Consider the following 21,458-nt stretch of genomic DNA (forward strand, 5'->3'; position numbering starts at 1 on the left):
AGAGCCTTGACACAATTTTTTAGACTGTAGTCTGAGGAATGGAAGGAGAAAAAATAAAATTACAGCAGTTTTGTGAAATCTAAGAATCTATCAAGTTTATTGAAATTTTAGAATTAATTTTAGTGAGGGCAAAATCTTTTCCTTTGAGATTATCTCATCTGCAATGAATCTCCAAATGGGTTGAGGTCCACCTGTCTCTAGCAAATGGCACACTGGCTATCACAAGGGTGAGATCATAGTCTGATGTTAATGGAAGAGGGATTAATAAATCACTTATGGATAGAGTAGCCAAAGGTGGATCATCATTAGTACACATCATGTTTACGTTCTGCCATGGCTGGTGCCCTACAAATACCTTATGAATTAAGACATAGATAGATCTGTAGGTACTTCTCTTGAGTTCATATAATTTCACTCTCTCTGGAACTTCAGTTATTTATATTTATAAAGCACTTCAGTTTCTTTTACAAACCAGCCTTTGATTATTTATAAATGCACTTACTGCAGTTGGATAGCTGACCTTCATCTACACTGAGCTTTTGCTGTGCTGTCTAGAGAGGTGTTGGCTGGAAAATGCTAATTGATTATCAAGGAGAAGGTGGGAAGAGGCTTGAGCTGCCTGTAATGCAATTCTTGTTTTGAGAGCCTGACTCAACCAAGGAGAATGGAGAATTTCAGTTCTCTGGGGAATTAGAAGGCACATCCTCTGAGACCCAGAAGGATGGCTTTTACAGGGGACAGACTACATTTAGCCTTGCTTGTTTTCATGACATGCTGAACTTGTCAACCTCTTTGAGTTATGTAGTGGCTCCCAAAGTCAGCAGAGAGAATTATTTTGACCCTTGAATGGTCTTATTAGCTGTTTAGGGCTTGTGAGAAGCAGAGCAAATGTTTCACTAGGGAGTCATGGCACCCACAAGTCAACATATGCATATTTGCATAACATACACACTAGACTGGCCCAGTTTAGTCCTGTGTGAAGCATTTTATAATGCTCTCCCCTGCTTTCTAACTCAGCCAGAAAACCAAAATAAACCTGAGTGGTTTTAGTATGCCCCTGTGGTAAGGGAAGAACCTAACCTGATCTCTCTGTAACAAACAACCTAATCCAACCACACTTCAAATAATGCCAGGAATCCTGATCCTGTTACATCCCTTTAAGATACCCTCTCTGAATTCCAAAGGTATCTTGGAGGCCTTACAAAGGCCACTGGGGCAAAGCTCTGTGAAATGTACATAGAATGTGAGAGTTAATTTTAAAGGGTAAGTGTTCATCACACCTCTTTTGTACTTTGGAGTTCCCACATTCGTGAGCCATGTGTTGCTCAAACTGGGGGTGCAACACAACTACTCTAGTCAATAAAATTTCTTCTGATTTACACTGTTTAAATTGTATAATCTATCCTTTTTTTGGACAAAGAGTTTTTCTGTACTGGATGTGAACTCTACACCTTTTTGTTTACTGGTTTCTAGAAACATAGCCTATCATTAGGTTTCATATGCTTAGCAGGAGACCTAAGCAAAGCTTAGGAATTGTAGACCATGTGCTAGAATTCATCCTGTCTTTCATGGTTATGCATTCAAAATCCTTCTCTCAGACACACACTTTTCTGTGAAGAGAGTACTAAGCAAGGAATAAAATAGTGGGTAAACTGCAGTGTTTTTCCTTTATCTATATTATTAACTGGTACAGGATTAAATAGGCAGTAAAACAATTATTCATAAGCATGAGAGGTGGTTGAATTTACTACTGCAAATTCAATAAAATGGTAATGATCATAGACCATTGTGGTGTTTTATTTAGCTCTTTGCAGCTACTTTAAGCCTTGCTTTGTGGATTTCTGGTGTGATCCAATACAAAGCACAGGAGTGAAAAATAGCAGCTAGTTATGTCTGCAGCAGTTTATAATCTATGCTGAACTGATTTCCTTATGCTTTGTGAAGTGAAAGGTCCTGACTCTGAGCTGGCACCTTAGGATTTGTTTTACCCTTAAAGGGAAGAGCCTCTCTTGCCACCAGCATTGTGTCATGCCAATAAGCCTGTTCACTTTGGCAGATGAAAAGTTTCTTCAGTCTGTGTACTGGTTTTGGCTGGGATAATTTTTCCTCATTGTAGAAGAAAATTGTGTTTGGATTTGTGCTGGAAGCAGTGGTGATAATTCAGGGATGTTATAGTTATTGCTGAACAGTGCTTACACAGGGTCAAGGCCTTTTCTGTCCCTCAAGCTGTCCCACCAGGACCATGAGGAGGTTTGAGGTGCATAAAAAGTTGGGAGGAAACTCAGCCAGGACAGCTGACCCCCACTGGCCAAAGGTTCCACAGCACACCATGCCATACCCAGAATATAAACCTGGGGGAATAAGAGCAGGGACATTCCAAATGATGATGTTTGTTTTCATAAGTCATGGTTACCTGTGATGGAGCCATGGAGATGGCTCAGTACTGGCCTGCCAACGGGAAGTAGTGAGTGAATTCCTTGTTTTGTTTTGCTTGCATGCACATCCTATGCTTTACCTGTTAAACTATCTTAACCCACAAGTTCTCTCACTTTTTCTCCTGCAATTCCTTCATCCCTATGCAAGGAGAGAGCATAAGTGACTGTGTTGGGCTCATTTACCAGCCATGACAATTCAGTTGTGCCTTGTCTCAGTTTGGTCTCTAGATATTGACAAGAGCAAGTCCATGGTCTTCAAATACTAACATACGTTCTGGTTCACTGCAGTTGAAATGCAACTTTAGTTTTCTTTGACTCTTTCTTATTTTCAAGTGAATTGCCCTGCTTTTAGTTCATCTGTTGGTTTTTTTGGCTTTCTTTTTGTTGTTGTTGTTGGTTTTTTTTTAAGTTTTAATAACAGGTTGCATTTTGAGAACAAAAAAAGTGGGAAATACATATTTATTACTTTCTAAAATATCAAAATGGCAATCCACTCTTCAAGAACTACGTTAGTTTCAAAGTGCTTTGTTCAACAACAGTCTTTGATATGGAGATTGAGAGATTTCTGTTTTTAAGCCAGCATTTTCTGAATGCTTCAGAAAAGCATGATCTTTTGAGAATAAGGCTTCAGAATAGAACAAACAGGCTTAATGGTACCTGTCATTGGCAATCTATAGCTCTAAAATGGCATGAGACTGGGAGTAGAGACTGAGCAGTGTGGCTTAACTCAGAACAACACTAACCTAATCAGTGACACTGATTTTGGAGTTATTTGGTCAATGGTAAAACTTCAGCCTTCTGTTGTTGGTGTTCTCTCATTTCTGTGCAGTGATAGCAGAGGGCACAGAGAGCACAGATGTTAATGTGTTGATTTTTTCTCATTGTTCTGAAGTAGGCTGTTTCAATCAAATGTTTGTTCCATGCAGGAAGCACTCAGGAGGGGAAAAGACAATGCTCCAGAAGTGGCAGGTAAGCTAAATCTTGACTGGACATGATTAAGCAAAGAATTCCACCACACAGATATGTCTGCACACAGAGATGTGTGTGTACATATGTACCTCAAGGCCTGAGCTGTTCTCTCACTGCTGGAGGTGAGCTTGTTGGCAAGAGGAGCACAGTATTTACATCTGGTTTTTGCTCCTCCTGCTATGAAACATATGGTGCTACTGTCTGGCAGATTAAGTGTGATTTTGTGCACGTTTTTAAATTGAGACCAAAGAGCCACCTAGTTGAATTCCTGTTCACAGATCATCTATGCATCTAAATCAATTTTTCTGAGCTGGGAGACACGTTTGCTTTTCTGTAGCTGTGGTCTTGGTGGCTCAAGACAATGAAGAAATCCATACCCTCTTATATGTAGCACTTTGTGCAGCCTTTTCTGTATAGGCAGCTGTCCAGGGTTTTCCAGTATCCAGGCTGTGTGCATTTGGCTCTTTTAAATCAGGAAATGTGCTCTGTTTTGCAAATACAGCATGATTATAGAGAAAGGCAAATGGCCCATTCAAAGAAGAGACAGAATGCAAACAGGTTCTATAAACAGATTGTTGTATAAGAGGTATTGTGTTGATCTGAATGGCGAAGGATGATTGATTTCTCTATTTAAATAATTCTTGTCCTGGTGGACCTGGAAACCACAGCCCTGTGAGGGTGCCTTTGCAGAGTTTTTTAGGGGCAGAGTCTGGAGATGTTAATGCTTGTTTCCTTTCCCTGCAGAAGAGGGAGATCAGCAACTTTGATTACCTGATGTACCTGAACACTCTGGCTGGCCGCAGCTACAATGATTACATGCAGTACCCTGTGTTTCCATGGGTCCTTGCTGACTACCACTCTGAGGTCAGTGCTGGCTGCAGAATCCTGTGCTTGCTGTGCTGGCAGCTGCACAAAGGATTGGTGAATTGAAGCAGAGGGGTCTAGATCAATGGCTTGAAATTTGAAGTAATTAGTTTGAGCTGTACTTATTCCACATAGATTAGCTTCATCTTCAAGTCAGCATACTGAGGATCATGTTCTGTGGATGAACATCTGTTTAATACAGACCTAGTTAAGGATATGCTGCATCAACTCAGCAGATAGGCATGGACAGGTTTCTGTGAACACAGAGAAGGAGCTTTGGACAGAAAAGCCTTGAGAGCAGTTTTCAACCTGCCAGGTCCTTTATTTGTGAAGTTCCAGAGGAGGATAAACCTGTGACCTTCTTGTATGAGTGAAACTTCCAATATAGCCTTGCCACCTCCCAGTGTCACTGGGATAGTTATGATGTCTAAAATCTTAAAATCTCCATCTCTGCTGGGTTTCTTTTCAGACTCTAAACCTCTCTGATCCTCACACATTTCGAGACCTGTCAAAGCCCATGGGAGCACAGACTGTGGAGAGGAAACACAAGTTCATCCAGCGCTTCAATGAGGTGGAAAAAAGTGAGGGTGAGTGTTTTAGGAGGCTAATAAACAACAGAGGCTTGAGTCCCCTCAGAACACCCAAAAACTTTGCAGAGCTGTGGCTAAGGGAAGCACCATGCCAAGGAGAGCCCTTCTCACTGCTGCACACAAACTAACAATTCAAAGAGAAATGTCTCCTGTGAGTACTGCCTTATGTGCCTTGCACTGCTGCATTCTGTTCTCTTCCTTTGGACAGGAAAACAAGATACAGCAAAAAGCAATATTCCCTGGAAAAGACTGTGCTGTTAGCAAAGCTGCACACATTGTTCTTATTTGCAAGCTAAGCTACACGGAGAAGACTGCTGGACATAGGTTAACAGCTACCTTAAGAAAAGGAAACAGAATGTTGAGGCTGTTGACCTCTGGAGAGCAAGATCTTTTCTGGCACTACTAGAGAAAGGGATGGTCTGGAAAGTTAAAAGATATAAAAGTTTCCTATTCTTCAGGAAATGAAATGTGGAAGGCAAAAATGAACATAGTTCACAGTAACTGTGCACATTCAGTGCAGATATTCAGTGCAAGGTGTGCTGTAGCTCACAGGTCTTCGAACACATCTGCTTAAAATACCTGTTCCCTGTTTAGTTGTACTGAGATGGTGGGATTTTGTACTGGAATCTGATTTGTGTGCAATTCCTAGGAGACCTGTCAGCCCAGTGCCATTACTGTACTCACTACTCATCAGCAATCATCGTGGCATCTTACCTGGTCCGAATGGAGCCCTTCACCCAGACCTTCTGTTCTCTGCAGGTAAGGGGCAGATAACATCCCTCCTACACCTTCTTATGAGCCATGTGGTGCATTACTGTGGCTGTGTGGTGAAGGGGGATTAGTTCTTCTCACATCTGATGTACTTTATATGTGAACCTGGGGCTTCCTTGGGGCAACACCCATGCCATGAATGTTGAATTCATTAACACCTTAAGGGGACCATGACTGATATGAGGGAGAAGGATTATTTAGCTTTGTGAGAGCTGAGGCATGTAAACAAATGGATAATGTTTTATTGCCTGTCTGACCATAAGCTTCTGACTTTGGGGCAGATGAGATATGGTATGATATTCTATAAAATGGCAGGTCTTCTAAGCCCAAGGACAGACATGTGGCTACTGCCAAGTACTTGGAGGTTGCTGTGGTGGCAAAAAGAGCATTCATGGGCCAGGTGAGGACATGCAGGTTCTGATAGGTGTGAAATGATAGGGATCATGAGATCAACTTCCTGAAGAAGTGGGATGAGATTACATCCAATGCTCCAGAAGGAATATTTTGTGTATTTTTCTGAGCTTGTTACTATATGCCAAGCTGGCTCCCATCATGGAATTGAATTTATGGAAATTGAACGTTGTTTGTACCTTTCCCATCTGCCCAGCATACAGGGGCACCAAATTTCCTAATTGCCCCTTTTCAGCAGGCAGTTGGTAATGCTCAAGCAAATACACTTGGGCTGTAGCAGAGAGTTATTGCCCTCTTTTCTGTAATGTGTTGTGTTATAAACAGGATATGCCAGGAGGACTGATCCTCCAAGGTGTATTTTTTAAGGAGTATCTTGCTGAAATCTACCTATCCATGTGGAGAAATACAGGGAGATAGCTTGGCCAGAATATTTCACACTTGGAGACTGCTGTATTCATAGTGAGGGATGGCCATGTCTCCTGCAGCTTTCCAAGTGCTTTGCTGTTTTGGTTTGGGTTTTTTTCAGTGAAGTAATACAAATAAAGTGCTGTGTTAATTAAGTAATAAGCCCTGTGATATTGGCTGTTACCAGCAGTAGCTGATGGGTTAGTGAACCACCTGAGGCAATGGTTGCCATCACACTCTGTGAGCCATATGCTAGCTGCAGTCATGAATGACTGTGGAGCAGTTATTTCTTGTTGTAAACAACAAAGGCTGCTGGATCTCCCTGGCACACTTTTCATGCATAATGAGTTCACAGTCTGAGGGAATGCTTTGTGGCTGTGTTTGTGTGAGTAGCAGGTAACCAGTTTTGTGAGGATATTTATCTTCAAAGGCTACAGCGATCTGAAACACACAAACATATTTTTGGGTGTAGATCCACTAAAAGAAACTATTGAACTCCAACTGTTCTTATTCTTTTGCTTTTATGTTGGTGCATATTCAGCTGAGCTCATTGTTGTTATGTCCTCCAGGTCCTGTGGTAGCTTAGGAATTCCTAAGTGCTGTTAGAAAACAGCAGATCTGAGAACTGTATGATCAACTCAATGTCAGGTTGCAAAAAGAGAACTCCCACACTTAAGCTCTTGGAAGGGTGCTGCTGCCTTTGGGAGCTGTGAAAGCTCCTCAGCATCTTAAAAAGTGGAAAAAACTACATTTATATCTGCAAATGGACAGTTTGAATACATGACAATGACATGGAACGACTTGGGTGCACTCTGAAAAACTGATTTTGGCATAGCATCTTGTCTCTAAAGTCAAACAGCTGATTTGCACCTGACACAGAAGGCAGGAGTGAGGAAGCATTGCCTTCAGTAATGGGACTGTGCAGTTTCCACTTTTATTTAAGTGTATTGAAATCTGACTCAATAAAAGTTTGTATGTGCTGTGCCTGTTGTACGGGAATGGAGGAAAAATTGGCTTGTTATCAAATTTATTGGTTGGTACCTTCCACTTTACCTTGGTGAATTATCTCCTGGGATTCTTTTCAAGAATTGTTCTCAGCACCACAAAAGAGCAGTAAAGGTTTCCATGTTTAGTGTCTTTATTGGAAAGGCATTCCAGGACTTCCTGCCCTCAGTACTGAGATTTGCTTTTGCTCAACTCAGCTTTTTTATCCCCTTTTATTCTTATCCCACTCTTGCATTTCAACTATCAGGTTGACTTTTCCTGACATTTCCCTCCCAGAAGTACTTACAGAGAGCAGGATCTTTAGTCTTCATGGGTTACTGTCTCTGGAGCAGTCATTAGAGCATTACCAGCAGATAACCACTTCTCAGCACCTCTGGGCATGTTGTAAGTCTTTGCACCCTCATAAGCAGCTCTCAGATACCCTGAGGTCTTTGGGTCTAGAGCACCACCAAGGTTATGTTTAGGGTTACAAATTTGGGAAGTTCTGATTTCTCTCTAGAGATCATTTTGCCTACTTGCTTTGCCTATACTCTGCTGGACTTCAGTTTTAAAAAGCATATTTTTCCAGTGTTTTGGCCTCTACTGAAAGGAAAGAAAACAGAGAACTACTGTGCATAGCTGTAGAAAAGTCATAAGAGTTCGTTGTCTTGCAATCTAAAAGCATAAAGCAATTCCTGATTCTCTTTTTCCCTTTCAGTGCAGTTTTTGCATTCATAGAGAGAGAAAACTCATTAATTCTGATATAAATATATGCAAATAAATTTATTAATATAGGAAATGGGAAAATCAGTTATTGCTTCCTTTATAAATAATACAGGCTTAAGTTTTAAAGATATTACTTTTCCCTAAAATGAATTAGACAGCCAGGGAAAAAATCACATTTTTTCGTGGTGGTAATATCTTTAACCAGATTTGTCGCGCTAACAGCATTTCCTATGTATATATTATTTTTATTTAATACAGGTAATCTTTTTATTACAAATCATATTGTTTCTCAGGAGATTACCAGCAGCTCTCATAAAAGCTGCAAAAAAAGATGAAAAAGCATCAATCACCACCAGACACAGCACACTGTGTGCAGATTAAATATACAAAGCCCTTTAATATGCTTCAATGAGATACTTGTTATCTGTTGATTTATTTATAGTCCTCCTTCTACTCTGTTTTAATTTCAATTTGAATTTGACTCCAAGGGTCCCTGCCTAATAATGATCAAGAGCAAGATGACCTTGTGCATCAGATTAACTCCAGCCAGGCTTGCTCATGTGATTAGCCACTTTTTCACTCTGTCCCTTGAATGGGTGTTGGTGTGGGAAATTTTCACAATTGTCACTGGCATAAGGAAGAAGGACAAGGAGCCAAAGCACTATGCTGTCATTTAGAGATGAGGCTGGACCAGAAGCCTGACCAGAATTCCCTTTTGGAATTCTTCCCTTAGGAGAAGGAGGGGTAGGATCTTTCCATCTGGAATATATGTTAAGTTTTGGTGTGAGTTTATCTCAAAAGACAAACAAGTAATGGGGCTTCAGCACTTGGGGTTTATTGACTACTGTCTTCTGATAACTTATCCATGAAGGTATTTTCTCCCTAACAAATGATCTGGCCAAAATCACTCTTGACTTGCAGCTGCCAGACTGAGCAGAGCAGATCTAAAGGAGTGGAAACCTAGGTGTGCAGGAGCTCAGGGGGAGCCCCAAGGGCTGTGGTTGTCACCATCAGAAACCCCTGTGGGAACTGCAGCTGGCTTAACCTGACCCATGGCAGTGGCATCCCATCCTCACAGCAAGAGTGCTTAAATGTTGTTTGCCTGTATGACAGATTGCAAGTCAAAACTTCAGCTGATTGTTGCTGTGCAGAAATACAACATCCTCCTCATCTGGCACATGCAAAGTCTACAGGCAGAGAACAAACCGGCTGAAGGTTTTGTTTTCCCAAGAGGTCAGCCATAGGCAGACCCTGACAGCATCTCATATCTTTAACAAATTGACTCTTGCACCTCATCTGTGTTTTAGTGTCTTCATTATACAGCCCCAGTGGTTTATTCTTTTTGCCTAGGGAAGCAGCTCTGAGGATTGAATTGTTGAGGGTGAGCAATCATTCGTACATGTTCACTGTACTGCAGAACTATTTAATGGTACTCATTCTATCTCTGACAATCTCTCCTGAGCCCTGGCACTGGGCTTAGAGTTATGTCCCATGACACATGATCCAAATTAATTAACCCCAATGAGAAATATCTATATTAGCCTGGGAGAGCTGCTGCCGGCACCTGAACTAGATATTGAGAAACAATTCTGTTCTGTCACTTTAATACAGTTAAGAAGTCAGTCTTCCTCTGAAATAGTTTGGTGTTTCTGACAAACTCATTTGATGATATCCAAAAACTGATTTTTATTTGGTTATTTCCATTATTATAGACATTTTATGTTACATTAAATTCTCCCATACTCCATGTAGGGTTCCATATGTAAAGGTAAACCTGGGTTTTCACAAATACACACAGTATCTGAAATCCCATTAGGAAATTATGCAGGAAAAATGGTTTAATTTAAAAGGCATATATGCTTCATTTAGTAAATGACTTCTAAAAGAATTTCCTCTTGAGGCCTTAGTTCAGAATCATGTCCTGGGATACTAGGGCCACTTTTGTCTAATGTTTGACTCTCATTAATCTAAACTTGTTCAAATATTCCCAAGATGTGAGGTAGTTTTTTTGCCTCCTTCATTACTTACCAATTCAGCTTAGGTCCCAGAAATTCATTTTTTCTCTCTATGCTCTGCTTCCTTCCTATACAGAATGACCAGTCCCTGCACACTCCTGAGCACTGGGGCTTTCCTGTTTCCTTGGATCTAATTAATGTCACTTCAGTGGTAACCTCCCCTTCTCCAAGGATTTTTCTCACAGGAGAATTGCACATAAGATTGTTCACAACTGTTTGGGTCACAAGTGAAGTGGTCCATTGCTTGCAACTCACTCTGGGATGAAATTAATTGCTTTCAGAAGCATGGGGATATTCTCAAGCTGCCCAGGTTGGCTCCTGCTTGCCTCTGTTATTGCAGGCTGTGCTAAAACTCCAAACTTTATATCTACAAATCAGGACTGATAGCTCCTAACAAGAGCTGGGACAGATCTTGAGGCATCCCCTTATCAATCATGTGATAAAGGGCATTGCAGAATTGGCTAAGAGGGCTTTAATTTATCAGAATCCTCCCACTGAAGTCTTTTTGTGTGTCTCCATTTGGCAGGGTGGGAGCTTTGATGTGGCAGACCGGATGTTTCACAGTGTCAGGAGCACGTGGGAATCAGCATCGAGGGACAACATGAGTGATGTCAGAGAGCTCACCCCTGAGTTCTTCTACTTGCCAGAGTTCCTGACCAATGCAAATCACTTTGAACTTGGTAAGTTCTAGGAGGGACATGAGTGCTCCTTCCACATCCTACCAAAAGGAAAGATCCAGGTCACATGTTTGGAGTTGGTCTCTGGATTGTGTTGGCTGAGTCTAAGGATGAGATCAATTTTTATTGAAATAACACTGCAAGAGTACAGGTTGAATTATGTCAGAAGAACCAAGTTTCCAGCCCAGAAAGAAGCAAGTAGTTCCTATTAATTTCTGGGCAAAAGAATTACACATTTAGTCACACAAAAGTGGAGTTTTACATAACCAATTTAGTTGACTGCTTTTGAAAGTTTGGCCTGTATTATCACATCTCTGTAACTATTGAAATATGTATTATTCTTTTGAAGTTGTGTCAATTGTTAAATGGTGGTGGTGAAAGGTGGTTTTTTTGGGTTTTGTTTTGTTTTGTTTTGTTTTGTTTTTTTTTAAAAAATCACAAGGTGATTAGTATCCAAATGTTCTGACTCTCATCTTCAAAGGTTCTGCACAACTCACATGAGCTTGATATATTTTCCCTGTCCTCAAGCAGCATCACAATCCCCTCTGAATGTACACTGTCTCTAAACTTTTCTACATCCATGATGAAGGCTCAGAGAGAATCCAGAAAAAACACTATTCAGAAACAGGGAGCTCTGGTTCACTTCACTTGACAGGACTTTCACACCATTTCCAATGCAAAGCTTCTTTCTTTAATAGACACTGGTTGGTTAACAAATCAGGCAGAGGAAAAATACCTAAAGCATCACCCTGAATTTGTGTCAGCAAAGGCAACTTAACCCATTGAAATCTAGCTATAATTGCATTTAAGGTATCAGTGAAATGAGGCATGCTAAAAGATAGTAAAGTTTATATTTATGTATAAGAATAAGGGAAAAAATCTATTAGAAGTTTGTAAAAAGATAAGAAAGAATTAGGGTAGTTTCCTCCTGAGAGGAGACCAAGAAACAAAACGTGGCTAAAATCAAGATACAGAGACTGACCTGAGTGAATTAAGTGGGGGGACCCAAATGGCACTAGAATTTTGCCAGTATGGAGCAAATATACAAGCAGATTTTAAAACAGGCAAAGCCAAGAACCTGAATCTGTTCACTGCTAAATTGTAGGGAAACTTGTCCTCAATTTAGACTTGAATTCATCCAGTTGCACAACACTGTGCTCTGAATTAGGAACATGTGCTCACCTTGTGAAAGGAATCAGGTTGCAAAGGACTTGAGGACAAAATCCCTCTCAGTGGCTGCTTTGGTAGGAATATTTGGCAGTTGGGCCCCCAGGATTATGTATAAAAAGAAAGTTGTGCAAACACATTTGTCTTGTCTGCATTTGCATTCTGTGCTAAAGTGGTTTGTGCTGAGGACATGCATGTTTTTACTGCATTAGTGACAATTTCTAGGACATCTTCTCACTGCTTTGTTACTGGATCAGAAATTCTGCAACACTGGTTCTTCAGTCTCCTATGGCTCTAAATTTAATGAACCTGAAACTGCATGTGGGAAAATCACCTCAATTTCCTTTGACTTCAGTGTTTTAGTAAAGTTGTTCCTATTTTTCAGTTTCTGATTCTTGTTTTGGATTCTCTCTTTGCAATTCCTGCAGGCTGCATGCAGGATGGAACAGTGTTGGGAGATGTGCAGCTTCCTCCTTGGGCAGATGGGGACCCCCATAAATTCATTCTCCTGCACAGACAGGTCAGTGAATATGAATATTTGTAACAAAATGCTACCTGGGTCCCACTGAAAATGAAGCTCTGAAGGCCAGAGTCACAAATGAAAATGTTGGATCCAAATGCATCCTGCCTGTGAAGTTTGCCTTGGTTATGGACTTTGCATATGTCTGTTTCTCTGCCTAGCAATTCTCCTTGAATCAAGGCAAACTTTCCAGACCAGATGTGGATTATGTGTAGGTTTGTGGCATGGGCATATCTCAGCCCACAAGTCTAAGAGAACATAATATAATGCACAGGAATTTATATGCATGCAATTCCATGTTGTTGCTAACTATCTTTGAGTTTATTTAAATTATTTATTTCCATCTCTGAGTCATGCCAGAACTAAAGTTCTTTTTTTAATTTTGGGGGTTGGGATGGGGGAAACCTAATGTAATTCTCTGCCCTTAATGGAGTCAGCCTTGGCAATTTGAAAGCAAATAGCTCTAAGGTCCTGAGACTTACTGCAATTAGTGCTAGCTATTAATAGTTAGAAAGTCTTCGATGTGATGTCATCTGCTGCATAAAAGTGAAGGCCAGAGCAATTCTGTGTGGAGATTGGTGCATTGAGCTGAGGCTTTGCAGAACAGTATCTCTCTAGTGCTCCTGCATGACCCCACCAGGTTTCTTTGTGAGCTGCATGTGTGAGTGCACACTGGCTGCTGCTGTGCACAGCTGGGATGAATATATGTGTTACCATTGGGGGGGCTAAACTAACAGCCCATGATTTTTTCAAGGCAGTACATTATCCTGGTTTGTCATGTTTGCTTCAGTTTTTGCCTCAGTGGGTTCTTGTCACCTCTGCTCTGCAGGTCCTGCCCTTGGGATTTCAACTTTCTCTCTCAATAATCACTTTATAGGTGATTGTATCCAAGCCTGTGGATACAACCATCTTTTCTATTTTGGTATCTCCAAATAAGCCTCTCCTCAGCTGACCTCTCCAAATGCTGGCTCAAATCCTCTGGCCTCCTTACTACCCTAACCTCTTCCTCTTTTGAACAAAACCAGGGTCATACTCTTCTCAATCCTTTTCTTCACTGTTCTCTGAACCATTAACAGCAACCACAATGTTCCCACTAAGTTACCATTACCTTCACAGAATCATAAAATGGTTTGGGCTGGAAGGGACCTTAAAGTTCCTGGTTCCAACCCCTCTGCCATGGGCAAGGACACCTTTCACTAGACCAGGTTGCTCAAAGCCCCAACCAAACTGACCTTGAATATTTTCAGGAATGGGCATCCACAATTTTCTCTGAGCAACTTGTTCTAAATTCTAAGCACCTTCACAGTGGGCAATCCCTTCCTAATACCTATTGTAAATCTACCCTCTCTGTTTAAAGCCATTCCCCTTTATCCTGTCACTACAACCCCTTGTAAAAAGTTCCTCTCTGGCTTTCTTGTCGGCCTCCCCTTAGGTACTGGAAGGTTCCTGATGCTGCAAACTCTTTGGCTTGTGAATGACTGAGTATGAGAGAGAGCCAGTTCAACTCTGGTTTCATTCACACATGCTCAGGTTACTCCTGTGAGTGAACATGGATATGATCTGAGCCCGTGCTTGCCTACATTTTTTTGTGCAATAATCCTGCCTTGTTTGTTTTTGGTTATTTTATGACTGTTGATTATACAGTGGGATAGTTCATCTTTTCATTTAAAAGATTAAGAGGCTCTCTTTAGTTTATAGTTTGAATAAATGGCCTGAACATTTCACTTTAAATCTGTGTCAGAACAATAATGCTAAAAAATATTTAAAGGAAGTTAAATTTCTATCTTGCTACTTTACCTAATTTGAAATGGATATCTGTTGTTATGGATAACCTACTAAAAAATTTGGTCTTCAATAATTTTGAAAATGCAGTAATCTATCAGAGTTGTTTTGGTTTTTTTTTACCAAAGAACTGAAATGGAGATTAAAAGCCATGTTCAGAATGCTTTATTTCCTGTGCATACACAATAATAGGTATTACTGAGACAGACATCTCTGAAGCTGTGTAGAGAGTGACTTAGAGGCTCAGAGCTCTGTTCACACTGAAAGGTGATGGAAGGGAAGAGAGATCTGAGCTTTTGTCAGTGCCCATAACCACATGATATAGATTTTAGGAGGAAGGAGATCCTCATCTAAGTTTTGTGTGCACTGTAGACTTGCTGCTGGAAGTACAATCCTTGCTAAAATGAAGAGTTGAGTCCAGTGAATGCCCTGGCTCCTACCTACTGCAGATTGGTTTTGGCCATTGAGGTCAAATATTCCTCATGGCTCCATGGAGGGCATGGAGGTTTTGGGGCTGTCTGGTTTCTTTCACTGCTCTGCCTTGTGGCTTTTGCAAGGTGCTCAATCCCTGTTTTCCAGCTCCACAAATAAGGGAAAGGCAGCATTGTCCTTCCCTACAGCTGTGCTGCAGACAGCAAGCCATGGATGACTGAAAGGTGCTGCAATTTTACACTGCTGCCTTTCAAAGAAAGACGGGGCAGACATCCTCTCTATCCTGTTGTGGTTTGTCTGGAGTGTAAACTACTGAGCTCCTTGCTGCTTGTGAAATGCTGAACACTCCAAAGGCACTTGGATACAATGCAGAAATCTGCTTTTACCTTGTGCTTTAGAGTAATGGTGCAGTTTGGAAATGAAACTACAGTCATCCCTGGGTTTCCTGCCACTGTAGAATGATCTCAGATTGTGTGAACTAGATTTTTTTTTTTTGATGGAATGAAAGAAAAACTGCACTCCTGAAGCTGCACTTTTTTTTTCTGAAAAGTTGTGTACTCCAGGTGCTGGTAGTATTCAGCCTGCATGAGCAGTGTGGATTTAGTTGAAAATAAAGCCCCCAGAGTGTAATTAATGTGGATACAGGGTGCTCTCTACCATTTGTCTACACAACTGCTTCCACTGGGCTGCAGTATTTAATAACATTGGCACAGCTGATAAATTAGTTTAAATCTCAAATAGGAATAGCTTAGCAAATGAAAGATCATGTTTATATACTTGTCTTCTTAATAATTTGCCAGACCTGATCAGATTTCCTTACAGTCAGTGCAGTATTGTCTCATCAACCATAGCTGATACTAGGTACTACAGAGGGGGGTGCAAGACATCTTAATTTACCTACCTGGGAGACTTTGTCTAACCCAGAAGTGAAGAGTCAGAGATCTTGGATTCTGGAACATGAAGGTTTCTGTCTCCTCTGAAATCATCCACAAGGCTGGAGCTACTAATTATTGGTATTGTGGTCATTTTTAGGAGGCTTCACAATGAGTTTGGTGCATAAAACAGATTGAGGTTGACACTGTTCTGAGGTTTGACTATTGCTTTCAACAATATGAGAACAAAGAATTGTTCTTGACATAAAACTCTGAACAGCTTCCTGTTTCATGCTTAGTAAGTTAGGAATCTAGTCCACTAAATAAATGTATTTACTTCCTCTCTAAAGCACAAGTTCTCCCTCCCTGGCTGGGCTTGCCATAGTGCTCAGTGAAATATTGAGAGGCTGCACAGTTACAGCTCTGTTAGTTGCTTTGTTTTGCTTTGGCAGGAATGCCAGTCAAAATTTACAGTTTGTAATTCATGGACTGAGTGCTTTTATTAATAAGAATGAGTTCTGAGTCTGTTCAGGGACAGATTGTACACTGTGCTTGCTCTGTGAGCTGCCCTGTGATCATTATAGCTGTGGGCAGGGTCATTTACACCAGCTGCACTGGGCAACTGTCTGCTCTGTGAAATGAGCCATTGTTCTGGATCCCATTAGTTTGTTTATTTCTGCTGTGCTTTGGGTGGGCTGGTCTGCTTGGAAGACCTTTCACTGAACATCAGGGATTACTCAGTCAAATGATTTGGACATAGGAAAGTGCTTTTAATAATGCTTGACACTGCTGCTTGAATCATATGGCAAGGCTGTTTGGGAACACACAGAAATTTGGTGAGGCAGGTGATGGCAGGAGCAGGAGTATTTAGTGAAACCTCACAGGGAAAACTGGATAACCTGGTGGTGGTCACAGGTTCAGCCTGAAACTGTGTCCCCTGCTTATGAGCTTGCTGTCTGGGTCTTCCAAGCACAAGTTTTCCTCTGTGATTGCATTGAGCTTTCTACAGAGCCCACATTTAGGTGGGTGTATTACCTTGTAGCATCTCTTCCAGTCTTCTCCAGTAGTAATTGGTCATTCTGGTCCTATTAACCCATGTGCCAGTCACTGGGGGTGCCAAGATCTGTGGAATGCTTTCATTTTACTTTGTGGAACCCACCTGTGTTGTCTCTGAGGATATTGCTCTGGTGTCTCTTAAGTCAAACATGTGGCACTCTGTCCTTCTTTCCTGTGGGGCTCCAATTTAGTCTCTTTCAATGTTTCATAAGGATGTGCTGAGAATGGCAGTACTGGAGGAACTGAAAGTGTATGATTATCTTGCAGAGAATTTATCTCCAGCATGGATTGGGAAGCAGTAATGCATTTGTAATGGATACAGTCTGGTGAATTAAGTCATTTTGTTTTGGTTTCAGGCACTGGAAAGTGACTATGTCAGTGCACATCTCCATCGCTGGATAGACCTTATTTTTGGCCACAAGCAGCATGGCTCAGCTGCAGTGGAGGCAGTTAACACCTACCACCCCTACTTCTATGGAGACAAGATGGACCTCAACAACATCAAAGATCCTCTGATTAAGAGCACTATCCTGGGATTTATCAGCAACTTTGGACAGATACCAAAGCAGGTGCCACTTTATCATGAGAGCAGAGAACATAATCTGTTTTGATCTTACAGTACTTTGACTGGAAACCAGTAATAGTGACTTAAATCAGAAACATCTGATTTAAATCTGCTGAAAGATGAGCTGTAGCCTTTTCCAGATTGTGTACTACATCAGTATGCAGCCCCACTTCCTAACCATGCTGCTCCTGTTGTGTGCCATACCCAGAGCATCACATCTGTGTTCTGCTCCTTCAGTGCAGTCACACAAGTGATCACTAGTCTGGGAATGGGTCTAATCAACTAGAACTCAGCTCAAAGTCTCACCTGTGCTTTTCTTTCTTGTCCAGAATTGCTGGGATTAGCTTTCTGTCCCTCTCTGAGGGAGGGATGTAGTCTGATGAAAACCTAGTATGCAGAAGTTTTTATTTTAATTAAGAGGGTCATGTATGGCAGTCCTGGAGTCTGTGATTAATGATTTAAACAGGTGTTTCTCCTGCATGGTCTTGCAAATAGAGATTTATTTTTCAATTACATTCCTTTCTTCTAGCTCTTCACGAAACCACATCCATCTAGGAACGCTCAAGGGAAAAGTTCAGCAGGAAGAGAGACTGGGCTGTTCCTTCACTCCAGTGGAATTCTTCCTCCTTTTGTGAGCAGTCTGCAAAATCTGAAGCTCTCACCAGTTACCATAAAAGGTGCTGCAGGGGCTGTGTTCCATTTTCTGAGCTAACAAGTACACAGTTCTTGGATAGGATGAATCTGGATTTTCTAGATCACAAAAGTAGTCACACAGCTTTGTACAAGCTGGTTCAATCAAGATCCTTTCTGGTTTTGTATCTTTGTATTAGGAGTGGGCACTGAAAACTTCTTCAAGCTTCTATTGCAGAGTTTGGAACAGATTTTTCTTTATAAGGTGTCACCCTCTCTGCATGGATTTATGTAGTCCACTGGAGAGGAGCATTTCCACTGCTGTGTGTGGAATCTCAGTTTCAGAGGGGATTTCTGTCTGTGGGCCTGGCCACAGCACTGAGCCCAGATGTGAGACTCACCAGCCTCACCACACAAGCTGTGCAAGGAGAAAAGTTAACATAAGGGCTCTAAACCCAACAGAATTAAGTATTTTCTCTGTCTTGCCAGACTACCCCAAGGGAGCAATTGGGCACATTGTTCATACAGAGAAAGGCATTCTGGCTGTTGAAAAAAATAAAATTTTGATTCCTCCTCTTTGGAACAAAACATTCTGCTGGGGATTTGAGGACTTCACCTGCTGCTTTGGCAACTATGGATCTGAGAAGGTAAATAAGTAAAACTGAGAATTCAATAAATTAATTATATGTTGTGGTCTTTGACTGGTTTGGGCACCCATTTGAGAGGCTGTTGGAGAGCTGATTTCAGAGGATGCTGTACAGGATTTCTCACAGTCATGCTTCTTAAGGAATATTCGAGTGTAAAATGCTCAAAAATATGGTGTTTGCCTCTAAATTATCTCCAGTTTTCCACTCAGTGATTGTGTTGTCCATAGGTCATAAGGACATCACAAGGTCTCCTGGTTACTGATTAGAAATTTCATTGTGCAGAAATTTCTGCTGGAATTAAGACAGAACCATCTGTCAATTCCCCTCTGGTTCCAGCATAGCCCAGTGCATTCATTCAAAATAATGAAGTTAATACTCTCACTCCTTTGCTGTAAAAAATAAATGGCCTATATCATCACACTGCTTGTTAGGGCACTTGACAGATCTAGTTTTTTCCTTTGTCATAAACACACTGATTTTTGGATGTGTTTGGGACAATGTTATGCAAAGAATTCTGAGTTAGCTTAGGTACCAGAATAACATAACATGTAATTTAGCAAGATACTGACTTGGATATTTGTGCAAGGGGCACTCATTATGTTTATACAGACATAGCCAAAGTCAATGGAAATGAAAAAGCCATGAGATACATTTTAATTTCTGCTCCCTGTCTAATAAAATCAGTGCTTAGCAGTTCACAGTGTTGCTGCAGGCATCAGTTATTCAGTTTGTCAGTTCAAAACTCAGGGTGATGCTGAGCATGAGTGTGTGTGATCACACAGTCATTGTGAGTTGGGAGGCCAACTTGAATTTACTCTGGAACAACAGCCAGTGACCTGAGAGTATCAGAAACTTAATCCTTGTTGTAAGTAGGTAAAGGTTTGTTCTGTCTGTGGTAGGGTTTTATAGCTCTGCCACCCAGTTCCACCAGAATCATTGGCACCAGGGTGTTGTCCCAGTTGTGTGGGGAGAGCTAAAGCAGAATGTGCAGGAGGATGCTTGTGCTGTAATTGTAGCAGTGTAATAGACCTGACACTGCTTTAGACTGATTTGGGTGCTGCTAACAGAGCACAGAATGGAATTTAGTGCTTTGTCTTTTGGCTTTTCCGAAGGCATCCAATCCAAATAAGGCAGGGTTGCAGGGCCTGGCAGTAACTCTGTTAGCAGTGGCCATCACAACCTGAGACTTCTTTTTAATCTACATGGGATGTTTGCCTTCTGTTACAATATGATGGCAGAATGAGCTTCCCTGAAGTTGTGTAGGAAGAGGGGCACAAGAGGAATGAGGACCAAGATCTCCTAAGACAATAGATATTGAACTTTGTTCAGCATTGCTGTTTGGCCCCTGGAAGATGGCACAGCTGCATGCAGCCATAGCCTGTGCATGTCCATATGTTCACAGCTGTGCTCACATAGAGCCTGGTTATGATGAGCTTTTCTTCCTTAGGTTTAAAATATGGAGGGTCAGTTTTGAAAATTGAATCTGTCTTTTGGTATCATCAGATGAGCACTTAACTTAGAGATGCTTTCTTGTACAGAATGTGACTACATTTGAGTGCATGGCAGACTGGGGAAAGTGCCTCTGTGCAGTGTGTCCTTCAGCAACCACCATAATCACATCTGGAACAAGCTCAGTTGTGTGTGTCTGGGAGTTCTCCCTGGTCAAGGACAAAGTGAAATGTCTGAACCTGAGACAGGTAAGTACTGTGGCTCTTCAGCTATGAAACTTCATGAAACTCAGAAGATAAGGTTTTTATCTCTCAGATGATTATCAGAAGCACCTTTGTTGAACAAGAAGGCAGGAAAAAAGCAGTAATAAGCAGTATGTGTGACAGTCTGTATCAGGGCAGGAGCTGATAATATGCCCTGTACCAACAGCTGATAGCTATGAGTGCCACTTGGTGGATTTTTTCCCTTTAGCAGCAGTTTCAAAGTTCATAATGATAAAAGAAATAATGAAGATAAGGTATATTCTCCTCTCCTGAAGTGCAGCCCCTTGGGTTATTTTCAAAAACAAGTATTACATAGAGATGCTTATAATTTGTTCTGGGCTGCTACAGCAATTTAGGATACAATACAGGATATTTAAAACATCCTGGAAACTTAGCTGGTGGAGATGAAGGCTCAGCCAGGCAAAGTTCTTGATTCTTTTTTCTCAGCCTGAATTCAGAACATAAAAGGTTTATCTGTCACTCTGTGAGGGAGGGATACATCCAATAAGAATGCTATAGTTTTTGTCCTCATTATGCAAAGCCCTTGCTGGAATTTGTGTTGAAATTAGCAGGGGAAACTGTTTTAGAGCAGCCTCTCTTTTAAGGTTTATGATGTTTAATGCTGTAGAAGACAGAAATATGAGACAAGATCTGATGACCTTTTAATCCAGCCAGTTATTATTCCAAAGGAGGACATGAACATGGAAATGGAAGAACTAGCAGTAGAGAAAAGCATAAGCAATAATTTTCATCAGCATCTAAATGCTACCAGTCAGGGGTCAGTCTGAGTTTCAGGCAACCAAAGAGGCTGTCTTTTATCTGCATTATAATGCCTTTTAACAATCTAAAATCAGGTTTGCTGATGCGTTCCACTGTGATTAATTTGGTATTACCCAAAATCCACAAAGTGGTATGAGATCATGCAATAACAAATTCTGTATTTTTCCTTTACTTTGCTAGCAGAGGCTTTTTTTTATAATTATTTTTATGACTGTCTGGACTGGATGTAAACTTGAACTATGGTCCTAAATGTCTTCCAGTGACTTACTTTCTGCTTTCATGTAACTCACTGTTTCATGATGGCTGCTTTTTCTGCTGAACAAAAAAAATTCCTGAGAGTGAGCTTTGCTTAAGAACAGCTTATGTGCTATAAAGTGGATGCTATTCACTTACCAGCTGCCTCATGGGACCTACATGTTCTGGTTTGGAATGTAGCAAAGTACAGAAA

At 41.1% G+C, this 21,458-nt stretch overlaps 1 protein-coding gene across 1 annotated transcript in view; it reads left to right on the forward strand.

Annotated features, from left to right (window-relative positions):
- The window catches only part of WDFY4 (WDFY family member 4), a 124,272-nt gene that overhangs the window by 93,714 nt on the left and 9,100 nt on the right, over nucleotides 1-21,458 (forward strand). The window contains exons 49-58 of the mRNA XM_056494802.1: nucleotides 3,362-3,404; nucleotides 4,149-4,268; nucleotides 4,738-4,855; nucleotides 5,508-5,617; nucleotides 10,697-10,850; nucleotides 12,443-12,534; nucleotides 17,033-17,245; nucleotides 17,771-17,918; nucleotides 18,361-18,518; nucleotides 20,057-20,215. Of these exons, the coding sequence (XP_056350777.1) occupies nucleotides 3,362-3,404; nucleotides 4,149-4,268; nucleotides 4,738-4,855; nucleotides 5,508-5,617; nucleotides 10,697-10,850; nucleotides 12,443-12,534; nucleotides 17,033-17,245; nucleotides 17,771-17,918; nucleotides 18,361-18,518; nucleotides 20,057-20,215 (1,315 nt within the window). The remainder of the gene's footprint in view (nucleotides 1-3,361; nucleotides 3,405-4,148; nucleotides 4,269-4,737; nucleotides 4,856-5,507; nucleotides 5,618-10,696; nucleotides 10,851-12,442; nucleotides 12,535-17,032; nucleotides 17,246-17,770; nucleotides 17,919-18,360; nucleotides 18,519-20,056; nucleotides 20,216-21,458) is intronic.

The sequence above is a fragment of the Oenanthe melanoleuca genome, chromosome 6, assembly GCF_029582105.1.
Source record: "Oenanthe melanoleuca isolate GR-GAL-2019-014 chromosome 6, OMel1.0, whole genome shotgun sequence".
In the NCBI taxonomy this organism is placed as follows: Eukaryota; Metazoa; Chordata; class Aves; order Passeriformes; family Muscicapidae; genus Oenanthe; species Oenanthe melanoleuca.